This window comes from Kryptolebias marmoratus, linkage group LG4, assembly GCF_001649575.2.
Source record: "Kryptolebias marmoratus isolate JLee-2015 linkage group LG4, ASM164957v2, whole genome shotgun sequence".
NCBI lineage: Eukaryota > Metazoa > Chordata > Actinopteri > Cyprinodontiformes > Rivulidae > Kryptolebias > Kryptolebias marmoratus.
Window position 1 is genome coordinate 15,604,756 of NC_051433.1, and position 18,487 is coordinate 15,623,242.

The window sequence follows — 18,487 nt, forward strand, 5'->3', positions numbered from 1 at the left end:
TTTGGGACATTAGAAAAACTAGAACCTTTGTAAGAGCAGCAAATCAAAGTTGCTGACTATCATCATTTCTCCTCCTAGTACACATGCACCCTGGTTTTTCTCAGCCACTGTCAGATTGTCTGTTTTCATTCATGCATTTTTGCCCGTATGCCTGTTTCCAAGTTTGACTCTGTTTGGTTAATAAAACATGTTGCAGAGATCCTGAACCTGCCTCCTTTGTGCCTGCTGTACATGTGGTTTATACATGGTGTGGGGGTTGTGTAGGGACTGACTCCACCTGACAAGGTAAAAGAAAAGTTTGAGAATACTTTGGTTTGGGTCAACACATTCCTGCTGCTCAACTTATTGTAATTTCAGAGTTATTAATTATTTTGTTCCTATACTTCCAACCTTTACACAAGGTGCTGTTTTAATGAAAATAATATCCCTACAAACCCCGGTGTTTGCATTATTTAAAGACCTGAACAACAGAAGAGTGCTGCTGTGATGCTAGCCGGGGTATTCCTCGGCCTGGCTGGGTCTCCTGCGTCACGTTAAAACACCCAACAGCCCTAAAAACCGGAGACAAATCGCTGACGCTGCATTGCATTACCTGAGAGTACAACAACACAGCATACACATAATAATAATTGATCTTGTGCTGTGGGTGGAGTGATGATGGTTCCCACAAGTAATTAAAACCTGACTCGTGGAGATGTTCTGTTTCTGTCTGTCCCACAGCTCTGGAGCTCTTTGAGAAGAAGGTTACTCCCAGCATGGATGCAGCTCATTCAGACAGGACTGGACACGCCGTCCCTCGTCCTTCATTATCACTCTCAGGCAATGATTCACTTCACACACACACACACACACACACACACACACACAAAAAAAAAAGGATCTATAAACGTGCAGGCAGTTATTTCACACTCATAATTTCTGCTCCATCTTAGCTTCCTGTGTGTTTTTTTTTTCTTTTCACTCCTCTAACTACCTCTCCTCTAATTTCCCCTCATTTCCTCCAGCAGTGCCCCCCCTCCAATCATTAATTTTGTAAGTGGCTGCTTCACTGTACAAGGACAACAAGACACTGCGGTCTGTAGTACTGAGCACATGAACAAACATGTGGAGAGAAAACAAGGCGAACACTGGTACCCTTTGCTAAAAATACACTCTAGTACTCTGTCTACTTTTGCTTTTTAACAATGATGGTCTGTTATGAGTCAAGATGAGTCTTGAATGATGCACCTTGATCCACTGAGAGAATCGTGAGTTTCTGAACGTACATTTCCTGCTGAAGCGAATGACTTCCTTCTTTTTATTTCTGTGTGTTTGTTTGTTTGTTTGTTCCAGCTATAGTGGGTGAATAATCCTTGAAGCGATAGGTCAGATCTTCTGAAGTGGGGTTCTGTTCAATCAAGCGCCTCACTTCGCCATTTTCTTCCCAGCTAATTATAAATGTGACAGTGTACAAAAACAGATGTAAAGAAAATCAGCTTTTGTACGGATTCGGAGAGCAAAAATCAATACACAACACAATGAATGTGTGACTGCCTGCTCAGCGTCTTCTTGCTTCGCTCCTTGCTGTTGTTTTCTCTCTTGTTGACTCTACAGCTGGAAGGATTTCATAAAGACCGCAAATGGCAGCAAGGCGGGCCTCGTGTCCTCAAATCAAATCAGAAGCAGAGCTAACTAGGTTTTATCTGTGGCTGAGATTTAATGAGGCTTTGGCATACATCATCTCAAAGTGGCATATAATAACCAGAGGGCGTCGGTGACTGCATCACCTTGTTTTTGCCAAGTCTCAGACAGAGGAAACGACAATAAACGCACACGGCGAAGCTTGTTTTTCCATGGAAGTACCTCTGCAACAGATGCTCTCCCTCTGTTTGCTTTGGATCCGTTTTTGCCCTTGAATGTTTGGAACATGAAGGTGGAGAAGTGGGCAAAAGTGAGCGTCCTTCAAATACTGTCGAAGGTCTGAGCACCCCAGGCAGCACACATCCTCCCACTGAGGTGTCCGTAAACAAGACTGTCGCAGCTTTGCCTGTTTTTTTTTTTATCACACACACCACAATCACAAACTATGCAAGGAGAGAGTGTTTCCTGTTTTACTTCAATGAAAAGATGCTACAGATTTGTCCTCACACCATGTGCACACGTCCTTAAATTAGAGGGAGGTTCTGCGGAGTCGTTCTGAGCGGTCAGTGTCTTACCTGCTGTAGACAGGAGGCAGAGCAATCTGGAGAATCAGGGAGAAATTCTCTCAATTAGGAGTCAAGCTAATGTCCAGTCAGAATGAGGCCAGAATGTGTTCAGTGTAACAAGGCAGAGAGAAAGTCAGGTGAAAAAATAAAGTCAAAAAATCAGAATTTGCCTTAACAGCTACAAATCTTTTTAGATAGTTGTTATTTTAGTTGGCTGAAATGCTTTTTGGACTCAGTATGACTCGCCATTAGCTTGATTTCCTCATATTTTCCCTCTGATTCTCAAAACTGAGATCATGCAGATCGCTGTATAGTGCAGATAAGACACTAGCTTCTTTCACTGAATACTTTTAAGCTGGGTCAAAGATGCCTTTTTTTGGTGAGATTTATGTCACAACTGCACAGCTATTGTTACGCCTATAAGCACAAGGCAGGTAGTCACATAGCCAAGTTGGCGAGTAAATAGGTAATCATGAGCGGCACGTGCAGCAGTTCCTGCTGTCACTCGCTTGTTCAACAACGTCAGCTTCATTATCATCTGCTGCCATAAAAGGTGGGCAATCATGTATTTGCCTGAGTCTGTGTGTGTTTTTTTATGTCTGTCTGTTAGCAAAATATCTCATGAACCTGGCTGGATTTTCATCAAACTCTCAGAAAGTAATCATTGTTGTACATCTACAACTTATTAACCTTTAGAGTCAATCCAATTCAAGATGGCCACCAAACTTAACAAACACAAAGGCTGTAACTGTCACTTTTACAAATATTGAGCTAATATTTGGTGTGATAGTAGCTGAGAGTCATTCCTAACACATACTCTGAGCGCTAACGGATCACTGCACAGCTTTGTTTAAAACTTTAGCCTGCAAGGCAATGGGTGATATGCATTCCTTCAAGTAAAGCTACTTTTTGTTTTAAATGTCAGCGCTCATCGTCTCAGATTTGTGATGGACCAGAGGTGGGTAAAAGAGAGGCTCATCTTTGTGGCATCAAATTGTTTCTGCCTGGGTTTTTTTTTTTTTTTTTTTGAAAAGGCCTGTTGATTACAACTCCACCTGTAAAAATCCCAAACCGTTCCTTTAAATCTGACCAAAAAGGTTCAAAAATCTAATACTGTGGGGGCCATCTTCCTGCATTTTTTTTAATTTAGGGCCGTGTAAATCCAGCTGTCAGAAAAAGAGATACAGCAACACGTCACCGCCGTTCAGTGTACAGAGGGAGATGAAAAAGCATCACATGTTGAAGACATGTGTCGGCACCAACCAGGAGTGAGAAGCCCGGCTTCGCTGGTGCTTTGCTTCTCTCAACAACCCTCTGCTGGAAAAATTGATGAATAATTGATTTTACTCTAATGGGTGCATTCTAATGCGCTGTGGGTGTAATATTGTGTATTTTCAGCTCTTCAGCTCTCTGTGCAGTATTTTCACATTAAAAAAACACCCTACGTGTTTCTTTTTGTGTTTGTTTTTTATTTTTTTTATAAAAAGTGAAGGAATTACAATGTTATAAAATCAGAAGGAGAACAGCTCCACCTCTCCCCTTTCACATTTTATGCAAAAGCGCTTGAAGCGCTACCGTAAATTGTTTGAATTTCTGGAAAAGTTGTCATCTCAGCAGGTCAGCCTGCCTGTTTGTTCACCGCTAACATTATTCCTGCAGACCTAATCAACAGGATCACACAATCACCCTAAATCTCTTTTCGACACATGACAAGCAGCCAGGAGGAGACGGTGAATCTATTAATATTTATGCATCCATTCAGTACCGAACAGGGGAAAAAAAGGCAATATTAGCAAGTCTAATGCTTTGCATCTGAAGTGGATCGATACGACACCCAGCATGCAAAACCTCAGCCCAATGCTGCCGTTTCTAGGCGAAAGGGGCTTCATTGAATTTGCTTTGTCATGTTTACGCCTTCATACGTGATGGGAGTTGTTTCTTTCTGTTAATGAGGTGCAAAGAAGTTATGACTGAGTCAGCTCCAGCGTGCTGTAATTTGTGATGCACCTTGCAGATAAATTATTATCGCCTGGCGCTGAAAGGCGAAGGCAAATTATCCTGTTTTTGCCCTCGTCTGTTTATGTCTGTTACCAAAATATCTCATGAACCACTGGCCGAATTTTAATGAAACTTGTAGAAATTAATCAATGGTTGTACATTTGCATCTGATTAATCTTTAGAGTAAACCCAAACCAGGATGGCTGCCACAGCCTACTGAACTTGGAAAATACAAAAATGGCATTGAATTCAGTCAGTTTAGAGATATCATGCTAAGGTTTGGTGTGGTTGTAGCTGAGAGTCATTCACAAAACAAGCTTTGAGTGCTACTCCTTACATGAGAGTTTTGCTTAATATTAACTGTTTAAGTCAACCCTGTTTGTCTGCTAGCAAAATATCTCATGAACCACAGCAAGGATTTTAATGAAACTTGCAGAAAACAACATTTGGATCTTCATCTACAACTGATTAACTTTTGGATTCAGCCCAATAAAAATGGCCACCACAGCTAATCAACCTTAACTAACACACAAATAGCTATAAATCAGTCAGTTTGACAGGTACTGAGCTAAAATGTAGTGTGGTAGTAGCTGAGAGTCATCCACAACACATGCATGAGATTGTACAAAGTTAGTTTCAACAACTTTGCCATTTCTCAACATAGATTACCTTCAAAACTGTCACGAAAGGCATCGAGCGATGTGCACTCCCTCAAGGAACGCTAGATCTTTAATTATAAATATATGATTAATGTCTTCCAAGTTTCTCGGATTTTGATTCAAAGTCCCGTGTGATGGGAATGAATGTGAAGCTGTAAAAATGGAGGTTTTGTCATCAGAGTGTGTTGTTCTAACGTCTTCCCTGTGGTGATGCGTTCTCAAAGACATCAAAGGCTGCTGTGAAGATGGAGGATGAAAAGCAACGCAGGCTGCAAGGAAATTCTAGGACAACCCGTTTCTGTTCTCCTCCGCGGCGTTAATCATTTATTGTGCAGCATTATTCTTGTTAACTGCTAATTTTCATAAATAATTAATCAAACTATTTGTGCATATTTTTTTTTTGAGGGGGTGAATGAAAAAGCGACAAAACAGCTTGTCTGTCGGCAGACTCTCAGTCGTTCAGCTCACGATGATCCTTCGTGGTTCACGAAGATGTTTTGCTCATCATTTGAACGTGTTTGAAGTTTTATATCATCTTTAAAAAGGATAGTCTGGTTATTTTTGAAGTGATGTTTGTTTAATAGTTATCAATAGTACCTTATCATCAGTCATAGAGCATGGGGGATGGAGAAGAGGACAGAACTGGCACTTGTTTGGTCAGAAATTAGCCTAGCCTGAACAAAGATGTCTTCTTTCTTCACACTCCATGCTGATAAAGTACTAATTGTTGAGAACAATGAGACAGACCATCCCATTAAAAGTCACTACCTCTTTCAGAACAAAGAAAGGAGGTTCTGTGCTGCTTTGGCGCATAACATAAGAACATCTTCTGTTCTCATTAAACCCTGTTCATCCGTAGGTTGTGTCCACGCTTCTTATTGTCAAGCCGACCGTCACACTCACCAGAAAAGTGTACTTCGGCTCAGAATAACCGTCTGAGTCATAACGCCTCGTCTGGCGAGCTCCAGCAGTCACTTCTAACTCGGCGAGCTGGCCTTTTGTCAGGCCATAGGATGATGTGCTGAGTGCTGCCTTTCCACGAGTAATGAGCTACTTGAGCAAATCAGCTTTAAGTGTGTGTGTTTTTTAATGGGATGCACATTTCACTCACACACACTCCCTCATACGCACACATAGATACCCAAAGCGTTGCTATGACCCTCCCCTCCCTCCCGTCCTTGATCTGGGTCATGCTCTCAGCAGTTGAGAAGGGCTCTTATGTCTGCATGAGCCTGCGCTCACCATGTGCACTAGTTAGCTACTGCAGCAGCAGAAATGAGGCTCCCCTGTTGGGAAATTCATCTGCTTTTAATGCAGCTCCAAGCAGCAGGGCTGAGTGTCAGGAACGGGAATAATAACAGAGAATAAAGCTGCAACGCATGGAGAAAGAAACAAAAAAAAACACAACCTTTTCTGTTTGTGCTGCTCATTTTAAAGAACAGCAGCGGGGGATTGTTTCCTCAGGAAAACGGTAGTAAAAACCAAAAAGAAAAAAAAAAAATCACTATTACCGAAGCAATTTCTGACTTTTATTGGATACAGTTGTGTGCACGGTGTTGAGGTGGACTTTGTAAAAGCTTAGAACAAAATAAGACTCTTGTTTCCTATATTCCCTTTTTATCTTTTCAGATTCGACAGACTTTCTTCTTTCTGTTGGAACGCTGAAATTTGGAAGATTGCTTTGCTCTGGTTTTTCATGTTGTGTTGCCGAAGTGACTTTTGTTGTAGCTTTTACTGCATTTCAGTATTTATTAAGAAACATACTCACAACTTCTACCTAAAAAAAGGAGTATATAATGCAACTACAGGGTAAAAAAAAGCAAAACAGAGAGAAAGAAGGAATTTTCTAATTATTTCTTCTCTCAGTTGTCATCTATAAATGTGAATTTGTAGACAATTAAAGCATAAGATCAGGAAGCAATGACGAGGACACCCCTTCAGTATCAGGGATGCAGTATTGTGTTGTTGTTGTTTTCAGAAAAATACCTGTAAATGAATATTCTGTCTTCTTTTAAGAGCTTTTTTTTAATGCAACCAGACTTATTTTTTGTTATAATGCTCATTCAAATGGCTTTGACATCTTAAAAAAGAAAAGAAGTTCTTTTCCTTTTTTTAATTTTTTAGGATTAACTTGTCCTGCTGACTGAGAATCAACTTTCTGCCCTTTAAAGCCTTTCTCGCCTCCACTTAGAAGATAGGGACCGACAGAAACTGCAGAGCAAAGCAAAGAAGGATGGATGACAATGGCTGTTCCAACATGTTACAGTAAAGGAGAGCTTCTGTACTTTGGACTCTGAACTGTTAGCTGCGTGTTTTGATCCCTAATATCAACCATGATGGTTCGCTTGTGTTATTTTTGTAGCCGCTGGCAGTTATTCAACCCCATTTATCTCCGTGAGCAAGGGGACGGTGACAGTGTCGGGGTGTGACAAAATTTGAGGGAGGAGGTGAAGTCTAACCAGCCGGGGGGCAAGAATGAAGAGGACTGAGCAACCCTTTTGTGTGCACATATTGAAAAAAAAAATACATATTCCTCTTGTCCACTCTTCTCACACAGCTTCATGCTTGTTTGTCAGCTAAAGTGTGAATCACAGTGGAGGGTAAATTTTAAAAATGTGAAAGTGTCATTTGTTAGTTCTCAGAGTATATGTTGGGGATGACTGTTAGCTACTACCATGCCACATTTTGGCTCAATATCTGTAAAGCCGACAGAGTAACAGACACGTTTGTGCTTTAAATTGAGTAACAAAGCAACATCAGCTGTTTAAAGCTGTATTTTCATCTGCTCCAGGAAGGTGTGCACACACAAAACATGCTATTTCTGATCAATTATTAGAGACGTATATGGATCTGGATCACTTTATATGTCACAAAATAAGCAGATAATTGTAGGTATATAGAAAAAGTACTAATGAATGAGCATATATCATTCATAAAGGGCGATTTTTTTTAAATTTGAATCATGCAAAAATGATCGAAGACTAAAATATGAATGAACATAAGTGCCATTTACTGTTATTAAGCCATCACCAAATGTTAATGTTTCTGTTAAACATTCAAAGTAAAAAACAAAATAGGAATGAAAGAAAAGAAGCTGAAGTTGAGGAATGTGCTTTTTAAGTAGTAATACATTTCAGGCATTCCAAGCCATCTGTAGGTGATTAGCATTTTAAATTAGAACAGGAGTTTGAGAGAATAACTTCCTCTCAGCTCTCAGCGTTACCGTCCTTGAATTAGATCCTTGTAGTTAGACGCGTTACACCCCTTCTCTGCTTATAAGACCAGTCATTTATCTCTTGCTGACTCATTCCCTCGAAACCGAACCGCTCCTCCTTATTCGCCCAAAACCAGGAACAGATTAAAGGAACCGTGCAGCAGAAGTGAGATACGAACTTACAGTCCATGGCAGACAGGGGGTTTATGAGCAGAACATTTAGCTAAGTCGGAATTAAAGCTTCATGAGGCTTTTCGTACGATCAACGACTGATAAAGATCATCTACAGATGATCACAAAAGTAGAAGAGTTTCAAAAAGCCAAACAAAGAGGCAGCACAGAGGCTGGGTCCTTGCTGCCACGTCCTTGCCAGAGCGGTCAAACAAGCTGATTTATGATCCCAGAGAGTGAGAAACACACACACACACATAAAGGCAAGCAGGTACTACCAGAATCAATTCATCACACTTTATTTTGTGTGACCCCGGCTGATGAAGCGGCTAGAAAGCAGCACAATACAATCTCAGCAGATTCTAGCGATGTAGTATAAAACATATCCAATCATACACACACAGAGGCCTGCCTTAACAGATGATAAAACCTCCAAACAATCACACGTAATCTAGGTAGAAGTGTGATTATGTGGGCGATTCGGGCGGAACACGTGAGATGGAGGCCAGCAGCTATTAAAACAATCATAATATACGGGTCCTGTGAGAAGGTCATGAACAATTATTATCTTACCAGATGTAGGCAGGTCTTCAAGCCAACTCAGTTTGGAGAAATAGAGTTTATGACGTGAAAACAGTAAATGTTGCTGCTGTGGTTTATTTCTTAGTTAGTATCTTACACAATTTTTTCACCAGAACTGGTATCGATAAGTGAAGATATTCAAGAGTCATCAGCGCAAACATTCATGGTGGTAACTATCTCTTGAAGTACATGATGACGGCCTGGAGTGCTCTTTGTCTAGCTGGTTTGGAGTACATTTATCTTGTTGGGGTTTTTTTTGTTTGTTTTTTGGTGTTTCTAAATCAACATTTAAACAATGTGGCAGTCTGGTTCTTGCAATTAAAAAAAAAATCCTAACTCTAGAGCATACCTGGTGGTTCAAGTTTGCAGTTTAGACAAAACTTTACTCTTATTTTTGTGTTCTAACTGAACAACCAGATACGGTGACTTATCAAATATTTGTCAGTGGAACTCAAATGATAACCAAAAGTTCCAGGTTTGCTTTAAAATAAAGGGTTTTTCTTAAAAAAGAAAAACAAAGAACCAGACCACTGTAAAGTTTAAATACTGAACAGGAGACACACACAAAAAAACCCCAACCCAGAAATAAACAAGAAATATGCTCACATGATGCAAAGCCCAATAAGACAATGATTACTTCAGGCCTTCAGCATCAGAGTTCACAACATCGCCCACGTATTTCATGAAATAGTCCTCCCACTGGGTTTATATGTGCCAGTGACTCATGAATATATTCACTCATCAGTACCAGTTGTGGTCCAAAACTTGCGCAAAATATTAGCTAAAGAATGAACAGGACTGCCAACATTTACCGTTTTTCATGTGGACATTGGCAGCCAAGCTGGACTTTTAAACCCGATTCGTGTGGAGCGGGCCTGGTTGGTGCACGACGTTAAGAATGGCTCGTTTCATGTATTCTGAGCAAAGTGACGAGCTAACGGCTAGTTCGAGCGGGTCCAAGACCAAAGTGGATTGCAATCCATCTTAAAACAACTTATATTTCATCCACTTTGGTCTTGGCATGGCTCGTACTAGCCATTAGCTCGTCAATCTGGTCAGAATTACACTCTTTTCCTTAAAGCGGTCACCATTCAAAGAGCTATCTACAACAGGTAAGATATTAATAACTTTTCCACAGATCTGATCACTTTAAGGTAACAAACATAAAGGTAATGTTTGATTACATGAATGTTTGGTCTGTCATCGTTAAGGTTCAGGCGTCCCTTTGTGTGTTGCTTTCATTTGTTTTATTTAGATCAAATAAAAGCACAGCAGCAATGTGGGCTTTAAACTCGTGGGTGTGTTTGGAGATACTGAGGACGCTTTGTGTGAGTCAAGTTCTACTGAGGTCTCTTAAACCGTGGCTTTAAAGGCTTGCAGGTGGTGGCTGAAAATGTCAGCACTCTCTCTGGCTGTAACAAGCTGCTTTTCACACCACTGGATCAGGCTCTTCTGCAACATGTGCACACGTATCTGCTTGAACCGGACAATCTGCGGGAAGAAAGAATATTATGTGATTGGTCCTGCGTGCAAACAATGATAATCTACTGACAGCCACATGGGGGGGGGGGGGGGGTTTGAACAGTTTACCTCTTGTTTTGCAACTTCGCTAATCTGCTGAAACTCTGCCTCTGTTGCTTTCTTCACCTCTTCCATCTGAAGAAACATGGAGCATATTAACATTATTTATCAATTCAATTCAGTTTATTAATATTAGCGCCAAGTCACAATAAAAGTCGTCTCAGGGCACCGGACAAAAAACATTTACATACATCATAAAAGCCAATTAGGGAAAGTTATCTATCTAAGGAAGCCAGCAGATTGAGCTGAATCTTCACTTCGTCACAGTCTCTCATCCTGAACAACAGGTTGGAGACAGTGGAAAGGAAAAACTCCCTTTTAACAGGAAGAAACCTCCAGCAGAACCAGAACTAGGTTCAGGACAAGCGGCCTTCTGTTTCGACCGGCTGGGGGTTTGAGAAGACAGGAAAGAGAAAAAGACAAACACAGAATGACTGGTCCATGTGTAGTTTATATTGTAAGAAAGACTAAGAAATACATGTTAATGATATAAATAATTACAGTAGAGTGTTTAAAGTCAGCAGCAGAGGGAGGAAATGTGGTCAGTTTGTCCTCCAGCAGTCTCAGCCTATAGCAGCAGAACTAAGGAATAGCTCAGAAAACCCAAACCATCCCTAACTATAGGATTGATCAAAAAGGAAAGTCTTAAAAGTAAACAGGGTGTCAGCCTCATGGACAGAAACTGGAAGTTAGTTCAACAAGAGAAGAGTCTGATAACTGATAACCAGTGTCTGCATCAGAATGATTACAGAAACTTTGGACCAAATGTTCTCTTGATGTTTTCTCTTTCTGCTGAGCTCTGTCAGCAGCTTGTTGCTGCCCCCTGCTGCTCAGATGATGCATGTACATCTACTCACAGCAGCTTTCTTCACAGGTTTGGCCTTCTCTGCATTCCTTATGGCATTCTCCAACTCCACCATTTTACAGGTCCTCCTGAAGAGCATTTCCTTCATGGGACGTAAATTAAAAGAGCTCACTGAATAACAGCGATCACAGATTCCAGTCTGATATGTTTGGCAAAAAACAAGGACAAACCTTTTCTGCCTCCTGGTAACGTGAGTGCAGGTCCAGGCCAAGGCCAAGAGTGTTCATGTCGTTCACAGCAAAACTCCTCGTGCTCTTCTGCTCAAACGTGAACACATTATTAGGTGTGGAAGTGACGAACAGTGGGTTTCGTTTATTAAAAATAAAGACAAACTTACCTTCATAGAGTCAAATACTTCTGATAATTGCACACAAACCCTGCAAGTAAAAGGGAAAGTCATTTTTATCTTAAGATTTTAGTTTCTAAAAGTTGTAACAACAGATATATGGTTATGTATTTGATGTTTAGGGACCAGAAGTACACTTTCATGTTTCTTACAACTAAACATGGGGACTTTGTCTTTGCTTTTTGTGTCTAGAACTGTGGCCAATTGTACTTCTCATATCTGCTTCTTCAGCTCCTGTTTCAGAGCTTTCAGAGCCAGAGGAAACCAAAAAGTTAATGTTTAATCAACTACTAGCGTTTTTTTTTTTTAGTGCTTCACACAAACGCTGCAAGTGAAAAACAAGACGATTAAAATGTTTGAAGTGAAAGTCAACATGAAACAAAGGTTACAAACAGCAGCGAAAGAAATGTTAAAATGGGCTAAAATAGGTGGAGAAAGAAATATTATAAAAAGGTTTCACAGAATGAATCAGGTGGCAGCCTGAAACATTCATTACTGCTTAAAAGCTAAGGCAAAAAACGTTTTAATCTTTCTTTTGGAAGTATTTAGTGAATCAACTTCTCTAATATCGATAAGCAGAGAATTTAAAAGCTTTTGGGTGATTTTGAAAAATGCTGAACCTCCATTTTCCTATCAGCTGTTGTGAGAAGCCTTCAGTAAACTGGCAATATGTGGTCGCAGTGTTTTAGGTAGGTGTTTATCTAGAGGGAGTCAGTAAGGTGATCATCAGCAGCCTTCTATATAAGGTTGCTCTTTAAACCCATTCTAAGAGTCACAGGAAGCTGGTGCAAGGCAGCTAAAACTGGGATAATGTGCTCTGTCTCCTCTTAGTTTTGTTTAGTAGAGTCACTGCAGAGTTTCCAATAAACTGGAGTCTCCCTGTGGTCTCTCTAAAAAGCCCAATAAAAAGTACATCACAGTAATCAAGTCGGTCTGAAACAAAGGCAGGAGGTTTTCTGCACAGCCAGAAGTACAGAGATCAGCGCAGAGGACTCTGGAACCAAGCTTTACAAAAATATAGATATAATTACAGGCCTAACATTTTCTGTTTTTAAACTGAGACCATCTCATGATGAGAAGGAACGGAGTTATAGTTGTTTCGGTCTGACGGGTTTAAAATCTATCAACACGGAGAGTACTGAAATGAAACCTTTTTACTGTGTTTAAACAAACTAAGTTAAGTTAAACTGAAGTTATGTTGGTGTTCATCGATGATTAATTCACAGAATGTTCAAAGAAACCCGAGGAAAGTTTGAACTGGGAAAAAAAAGGTCTAACAAATCCTGCCCTCGTCGTGGTAAACTGGTCTCCCTGCAGTTCAGACATGTCATCCGCTAAAAACATTTGGTGCTGGAACCAAAAACACAACAACAGAGGCCCAAATATACCATGAGCTGGCCTCGATCGTTCCTTCTGCCCTCTCACCTGGTAAAAGCCTTTTTTTCAGGCTCGTCTCCTGGTTCCACACAGAGGTGCAGAGCAGCCGAGAAGTGCCCGCAGGCCACAGAGATTTCTGCGGAGAATCAGAGACTCTGTAACGTCAGCTTTCTTTCTCGTATATAAAAAAAAAAGTCTTACTTTGCTCAGTTTGCACCACATCGAGGAATTTCTGCAAAAGAGATAATAAGAAAAAAAAACCTGTCAAAGCTGAGTCCATCCTGAGTGTGTCAGAGAAGACAGACAGGAGGAGAAATAAAGAGGCCTGACACACCTCCGCTGCAGTCCTGGTGGATCCGGTCAGCAGGAGGTTCTGATCCCGTTCAGTCTGAAAGAACTCGTCCACGTCCTGCAGACAAATCCATCACAGCTTTAACAGGCCACAGTCCCTGACATCCAGGGTTAATTCTGCCGGCGTGAGGCCCAGCTGTGTACCTTATGGCCTTCTTTCCTCATCTCCTCCATGGCTTGACTCAGTCGATTGAAAATGTTTTTCTTGATTTTCTGCCTGCCTGGAGGCTGCACACACAAATCAGGTTTTTATGTCGAATTATTTCATGATAAACGCTGTTTACTGTCATAGTGTCACGTGTGGGAGCTCACTCACACACAGACGCTCCTTCTTGTTGGAGGACATGTTTGTCTCACATTAGCAAAACAAAAGAACTTAATAAAAGCTGTTTATACAAGGTGTAAATCATCCGAACAGGAAGTTTATCTTGCTTCTTTTTGTGACTGAGGCAAACTCTGTCTTAAACTCAGTGTAGAGGCAGGACGCCTGAGTTCATCAGGGTTGGATTTCAGATTTCTTCTCTTTATCTTCCAGTTCCACGTTTGCTTTGTGTTTTGTTTTCTGAGTTTAGAGTTCAGATTCTTGTAACATCCTGTAGGTGTCCTCAGCTGTCCTTGTTCACATCACCTGATGTTGCTCGCTTCCTGTCCTGCTCCTTGTCATGCTCTGTTTTGTCCTCTGGACTTCCTGCACTTTTGTTCAGTTATTAAAGTTCTTTCCTGGATCCTGAACCTGCCTTCGGCTTTTGGCTCATTTCCACAATCCCTCTGACACACTCTTACTCGCATGTACTGCAAAGAACATTTTCATTGCTGGAAGGCGACGGCAGAGATATTCCTCGAAGGAATGCATATCGCCCGACACCTTTTGTGCCACAGTTTTAAACTAAGATCCTCTTATGTTGAAGCCATTTGGATCAAACCTTGTAAAAGACTCTTAGAGTATGTGTTGTGAATGACTCTCAGCTACTACCACACCAAATTTCAGCTCAATACTTGTACAAGTTTAAAGGATTGGAGCCACTATTGTGTTTTCTAAGATCACTTGGCTGTGGTGGCTATTATTAATCAGGTTGACTCCAAAGGTTAATCAGCTGTAGACTTACATCCAGTGATTACTTTCTGTGACTATTATTAAAATTTGTCCAGTGGCTCATGAGATATTTTGCTAACAGATGGGCAAAGATGTCATCGCCTGCGTTTACCTGGCGGCGGGCGATAATAAAAATAGGTCAAGTGAAAATCTTTCTTTTTTTTTCAGCTCCCACCTTTTTTTAAAGAGTTGTATTTGAATGGTCCCATGATTGCCTCTCCTCTGAAATCCTGCTGGTTAAAGTTTAACCTTTTATTGTGAGCCTTTCTCGTGAAAACGGATCCCATTAAACTCTGTAACTTAAGTTGTTTTATGTTGCTGCAGACCGCTGAGGCTGAAACGGGGAGGAAACCCGAGGAAACTTACATCCGCACTTGTCAGGAAGAGCTCCACAGCTTGATTTTTGCTGAGGACGCTGTGAGCAGAAACCTGCCGGAGGAAAGTCTCCAGAGCTCTGCAGTACAGCTGCCAGTCTTCTAGACCCAGGAAACCTGCAGAGGAAATGCCAACTTTTAACACACAAGTAACTCGTAAACACTCCCCGGCTCAGTTCAGTTTTTAAAGAACTGTTTAGTGCTGGTGGTGTGTGTGTGTGTGTGGGGGGGGGGGGGGTCGTCACTCACCCAGCTGCTTCATAACCTTGGCAGATGCATTCACCTGAGGCCTCCCAGGAAGAGGGGGAAACTTAAAAACAAGAGACGGAGAGCATCTCACTTCACTGCACACCACACCATGAAAGAAATGCCATTTTCAAATACACTCCAACACAAAAGATACCTACACACACACACACTGCTATAGCAGAAACAGTGTTGCAGATCATAAAAATCAGCAACAAAACGAAAGCATCCTGGAGAGGTCAACTCATTTTCTACAGCACTGAGGCTGCCTTAAGAACCAGAAGCCCCTTCCTGATCCCAAAGAAGAAAAGGATGGAAGAAAAGGAGGGAAGTACATAAACAAATGAAAACATTAATACATGACTGTGCTAAGAAATGCAGCAAACATATTAAAATAATGTGGCTACTTGTTTGCTTTTAAAATTAGAGAATAACATCCCCTTTTTCCACGTTTTGTACACATATACCTTCTCCATTTAATTCACTTTCCCATATTTATATATATATATTTTAAACAAGATATATTGTATAAATGACCTAAATCCATCTTTTTTAAGACTGTGCCTTTTATGAAAAACACAAAACAGCTTTGCACAATCAATAAAACTTACATTTTGGAAACCATTCTACAGAAAAGATGAAGTATATATGTATTTTCAGCTTGTAAAGGTTTATTGAAGATAGCTTTGTTTTTGCTGTGGTGCGTTCAAGTGTTGGGCTGGTACACTAACAATCCACGCTGCAACAACAGGGGACTTAAAATGTCCAACTTCTGATTGAAAAATGTATAAATGTAAACAAAGATGTTCGAGATGAGGTTCACCAACCTTGATGCTACATTTTAAGTCATTCTCCAAAATAAATAACTTACTTAAATTAAGTAAGTACATAAGACAAAGTACTGGCCTTTGTGTACTTCATGTTTGTTTGTTTTTATTCATTCTTAGTTTTCTGAGATATTCTGGTAATGGTTTTCTCCTCAGAGGAAAGCAGGAGGGATTTCAGAACAAACCGGAGATTCCTCAAAAAACCTTGAGAGCAAACTGAGCCTCCGTCAGCAATAAAAGTTCCTTCTCCTTCGTGACGTGAGCGCGCACGCTCTCACATGAGTTGAGTTACAGCAGGCATGTAAACAAAGATTAACACAAATAGGCCCCCATATTTCTCCGCAAAATCCACAAACAGTGTTATTATTGTCAGTAAATATTGCACCAGCTGTGTTTGCCAGGCAAATACCGGTGCTATTTGTATGTAAATACACTAATAAAGTGCTTACAATGACTCCCTGTATCCCAGGTACATCCTCCTGAGAGTACAGGTGCTGCTGCAGCCATTCGAAGTCATCATAGGTCCGGTCCACATGGTACTCTCCTGTCCCCGACAGCTGGAGTGGACCACAGAGCCAACAAGCCACCTCAGCAGTTAGTTTTTTGCATGATCAGCATGAACATATTATAAGGATTTGATCTTTGGAGCAAGTAAAATCGATTATTTCCGCACCTTTTGAGAAATAATTATAAAGGTAAGCGTGTCCCCGTCTTGCAGCGCCTCTGTAACTTTGATGGAGTCCCCTTGGACACTCAGAACTGAAGAGACGTCCTTCACCTCTTCCTGCCAGAAAAAAACAGAACAGAAACAAAGAGAAGAAATAATGTGCGCAAAAACCAGCAGAGGATAAATTCATATTAATACACTGCAAAACAAAAACAAGAGAATTCCATTTAAACCTGCTGTGCAGTCAGAATAAAAGTCTGTCACATGACACTTTCAAAAACTGCTCTTATCAGGCGGACTTACCATCATTGTGCTGCTCACAAACGAATGTTTCAAGTCTGACTTTTCCTTTCTGCTTTTAGGAAAACCACTTTGGTCTTCTTTTATCCCAATAAAAGCGCAAAACTTGGAGAGGATCTTTGTTTTGTTGGTTTTATTCTTTTGGCTTCGGTCCGCTCAAGCTTCAAGCTGCTGAGAAGGCACGGGATATCCTCTGGGTCAAAGTGCACAATAGTCCTGAGAGACATGAGACGAGTAAAACTGTGCCCAACCCAAAGTGCTGGCACAGGGAAACAGACGAGATGAGTAAATGGTCTGCTGGCCCGTTAACTGTGGAGCTTCGGACACACCCACACAGGAAAAGTGCCGTAACGGTCCGCTCACTTATCAAGCTGTCAGCTCTGCAACATTCTAACCACTGCATTCACAAGATATCTAGTAAAGAACAAACTCAGAGGAACACAAGTTTACCAAAGTTACACCACAGTGACTTTTTAAACATAGACTACAACATCTAGTTTGGTTAAAAAGGTTTATTATCAGCTTAACCATAAACCATACTAGTAGTAGTGCTCCTCCTCGGTTTCATCTATATCTGTAAAATAAAAGCTGACGTTTGGGTCTTCGAAACTGTAACGTTCATAAGGAGCATTCTCCTCCTCTTCCTCCTTCTGAAGAAAGCTCCAGTGGAAGTGTGACTCGTCAACGAAAAAGCTCTCGTCGAAGCCGTGGAAGGAGTCTGAGAAGCTGAACTGGAAGCTTGTCTGTGGCTCGGCTTCGGGCTCAAAAGAGCCCTCGGACTCTAGGTAAGCGTCGTGGCCCACAAGGTCATACAGCCTCCTTTTCTTCTTGTTCGAAAGCACCGAGTAGGCTGGTGAAAAAGAAAATAAGAACAGGGACAAATAAATAAACAGCAAAAACATCACTGAAGAGGTCATTAATAGGAGGCAAGATGCTGACAATAATAAGCTGTTGTGCAAGTATGAAGCAGTTCATTTTGCTCATGTAAATTACACCTGCAAGTCCAAAAACAAAACCTTTTTAATCAATGTTTACCTTCAGCAATCTCCCTGAAAGTCTTCTCTGCATGTGTGCCCTTGTTCTTATCGGGGTGGTACTTCACTGCCAGCCTGCGGAAAGACTTTTTAATCTGGCTGTCTGTGGCTGTTGCTTCAACATGGAGAGTTTCATAGTAGTTTTTAACAATCTCTGGGGCTGAGGAGGGATGGACTTCTGTTGTGAGGCAGAGCAGCAGGACCACGCAGGCTTGCATCCGGTGGAAACCCATGTTGAGCGCCTGAAAACACAAAGGAGAACTCGGACAATGTTTATCTCGAAGCTAACAGCTGTTGCTTTCTGACAGCTCATTTTCATATTCAAACAAAGCTACGCTTCAGCAGAGCCGTGTTTTGTTTTTCTTTCTTTTCTCGCTCTGTTTCAACTCACCGAAGTACGAAAGTTGCTTTAAAGTGCAAATAAAGTGTCGGAGACTTCGCCCGCAGTCGCTGCTTGAATCTATAAATGCGACTTTTTTTTTAATCCAATGTGAATTATTTCCTTGTTAAGAACGAGCACGGTGCAGGAAGCTTTCAATTCAGTTTCCTGATCCACCGCTAGGAGGCGGAAAACAGCGGTTTGAAAAAACAGAAGAAGAAGAAAAAGAAGACAGGG

General features: G+C 41.1%; 2 protein-coding genes across 3 annotated transcripts; both read right to left on the bottom strand.

Annotated features, from left to right (window-relative positions):
- Positions 1-8,510: 8,510 nt before the first annotated feature.
- si:dkey-28n18.9 (sorting nexin-5) lies at positions 8,511-17,179 on the bottom strand. 2 transcript variants are annotated; one of them, XM_017415741.3, is made up of 14 exons: positions 16,841-17,179; positions 16,544-16,654; positions 16,320-16,427; positions 15,047-15,107; positions 14,790-14,914; positions 13,475-13,558; positions 13,314-13,388; positions 13,181-13,211; positions 13,028-13,115; positions 11,594-11,633; positions 11,427-11,513; positions 11,249-11,338; positions 10,401-10,466; positions 8,511-10,301 (listed from the first exon to the last, which is right to left on the bottom strand). In XM_017415741.3, the coding sequence occupies exons 1-14, from the start codon at positions 16,844-16,846 to the stop codon at positions 10,164-10,166; spliced, it is 1,110 nt and encodes a 369-aa protein (XP_017271230.1). In that variant the 5' UTR covers positions 16,847-17,179; the 3' UTR covers positions 8,511-10,163. The 2 variants fall into 2 exon arrangements, with proteins under 2 accessions (XP_017271230.1, XP_024861640.1); XM_025005872.2 differs by lacking the exon at positions 13,181-13,211 and having other exon boundaries at positions 13,241-13,388.
- A 155-nt stretch (positions 17,180-17,334) lies between these two features.
- zgc:152986 (uncharacterized protein LOC101884054 homolog) lies at positions 17,335-18,420 on the bottom strand. Its single transcript, XM_017415696.3, has 3 exons — positions 18,263-18,420; positions 17,873-18,113; positions 17,335-17,687 (listed from the first exon to the last, which is right to left on the bottom strand). The coding sequence occupies exons 2-3, from the start codon at positions 18,102-18,104 to the stop codon at positions 17,377-17,379; spliced, it is 543 nt and encodes a 180-aa protein (XP_017271185.1). The 5' UTR covers positions 18,105-18,113; positions 18,263-18,420; the 3' UTR covers positions 17,335-17,376.
- Between the last annotated feature and the right edge of the window lie 67 nt (positions 18,421-18,487).

Bases quoted from the DNA above. Each gene is read 5' to 3' on its own strand.
- si:dkey-28n18.9 (XM_025005872.2), bottom strand. The intron at 13,389-13,474 runs GTACACAGCTGG...ATTTGTCTGCAG, and splicing joins TGAGGAAAGAAGGCCATAAG to GACGTGGACGAGTTCTTTCA. The intron at 10,302-10,400 runs GTAAACTGTTCA...TTCTTCCCGCAG, and splicing joins GCGAAGTTGCAAAACAAGAG to ATTGTCCGGTTCAAGCAGAT.
- zgc:152986 (XM_017415696.3), bottom strand. From the start codon at position 18,104: ATGGGTTTCCACCGGATGCAAGCCTGCGTGGTCCTGCTGCTCTGCCTC. The intron at 17,688-17,872 runs GTAAACATTGAT...CTTTTTCACCAG, and splicing joins TTTCAGGGAGATTGCTGAAG to CCTACTCGGTGCTTTCGAAC.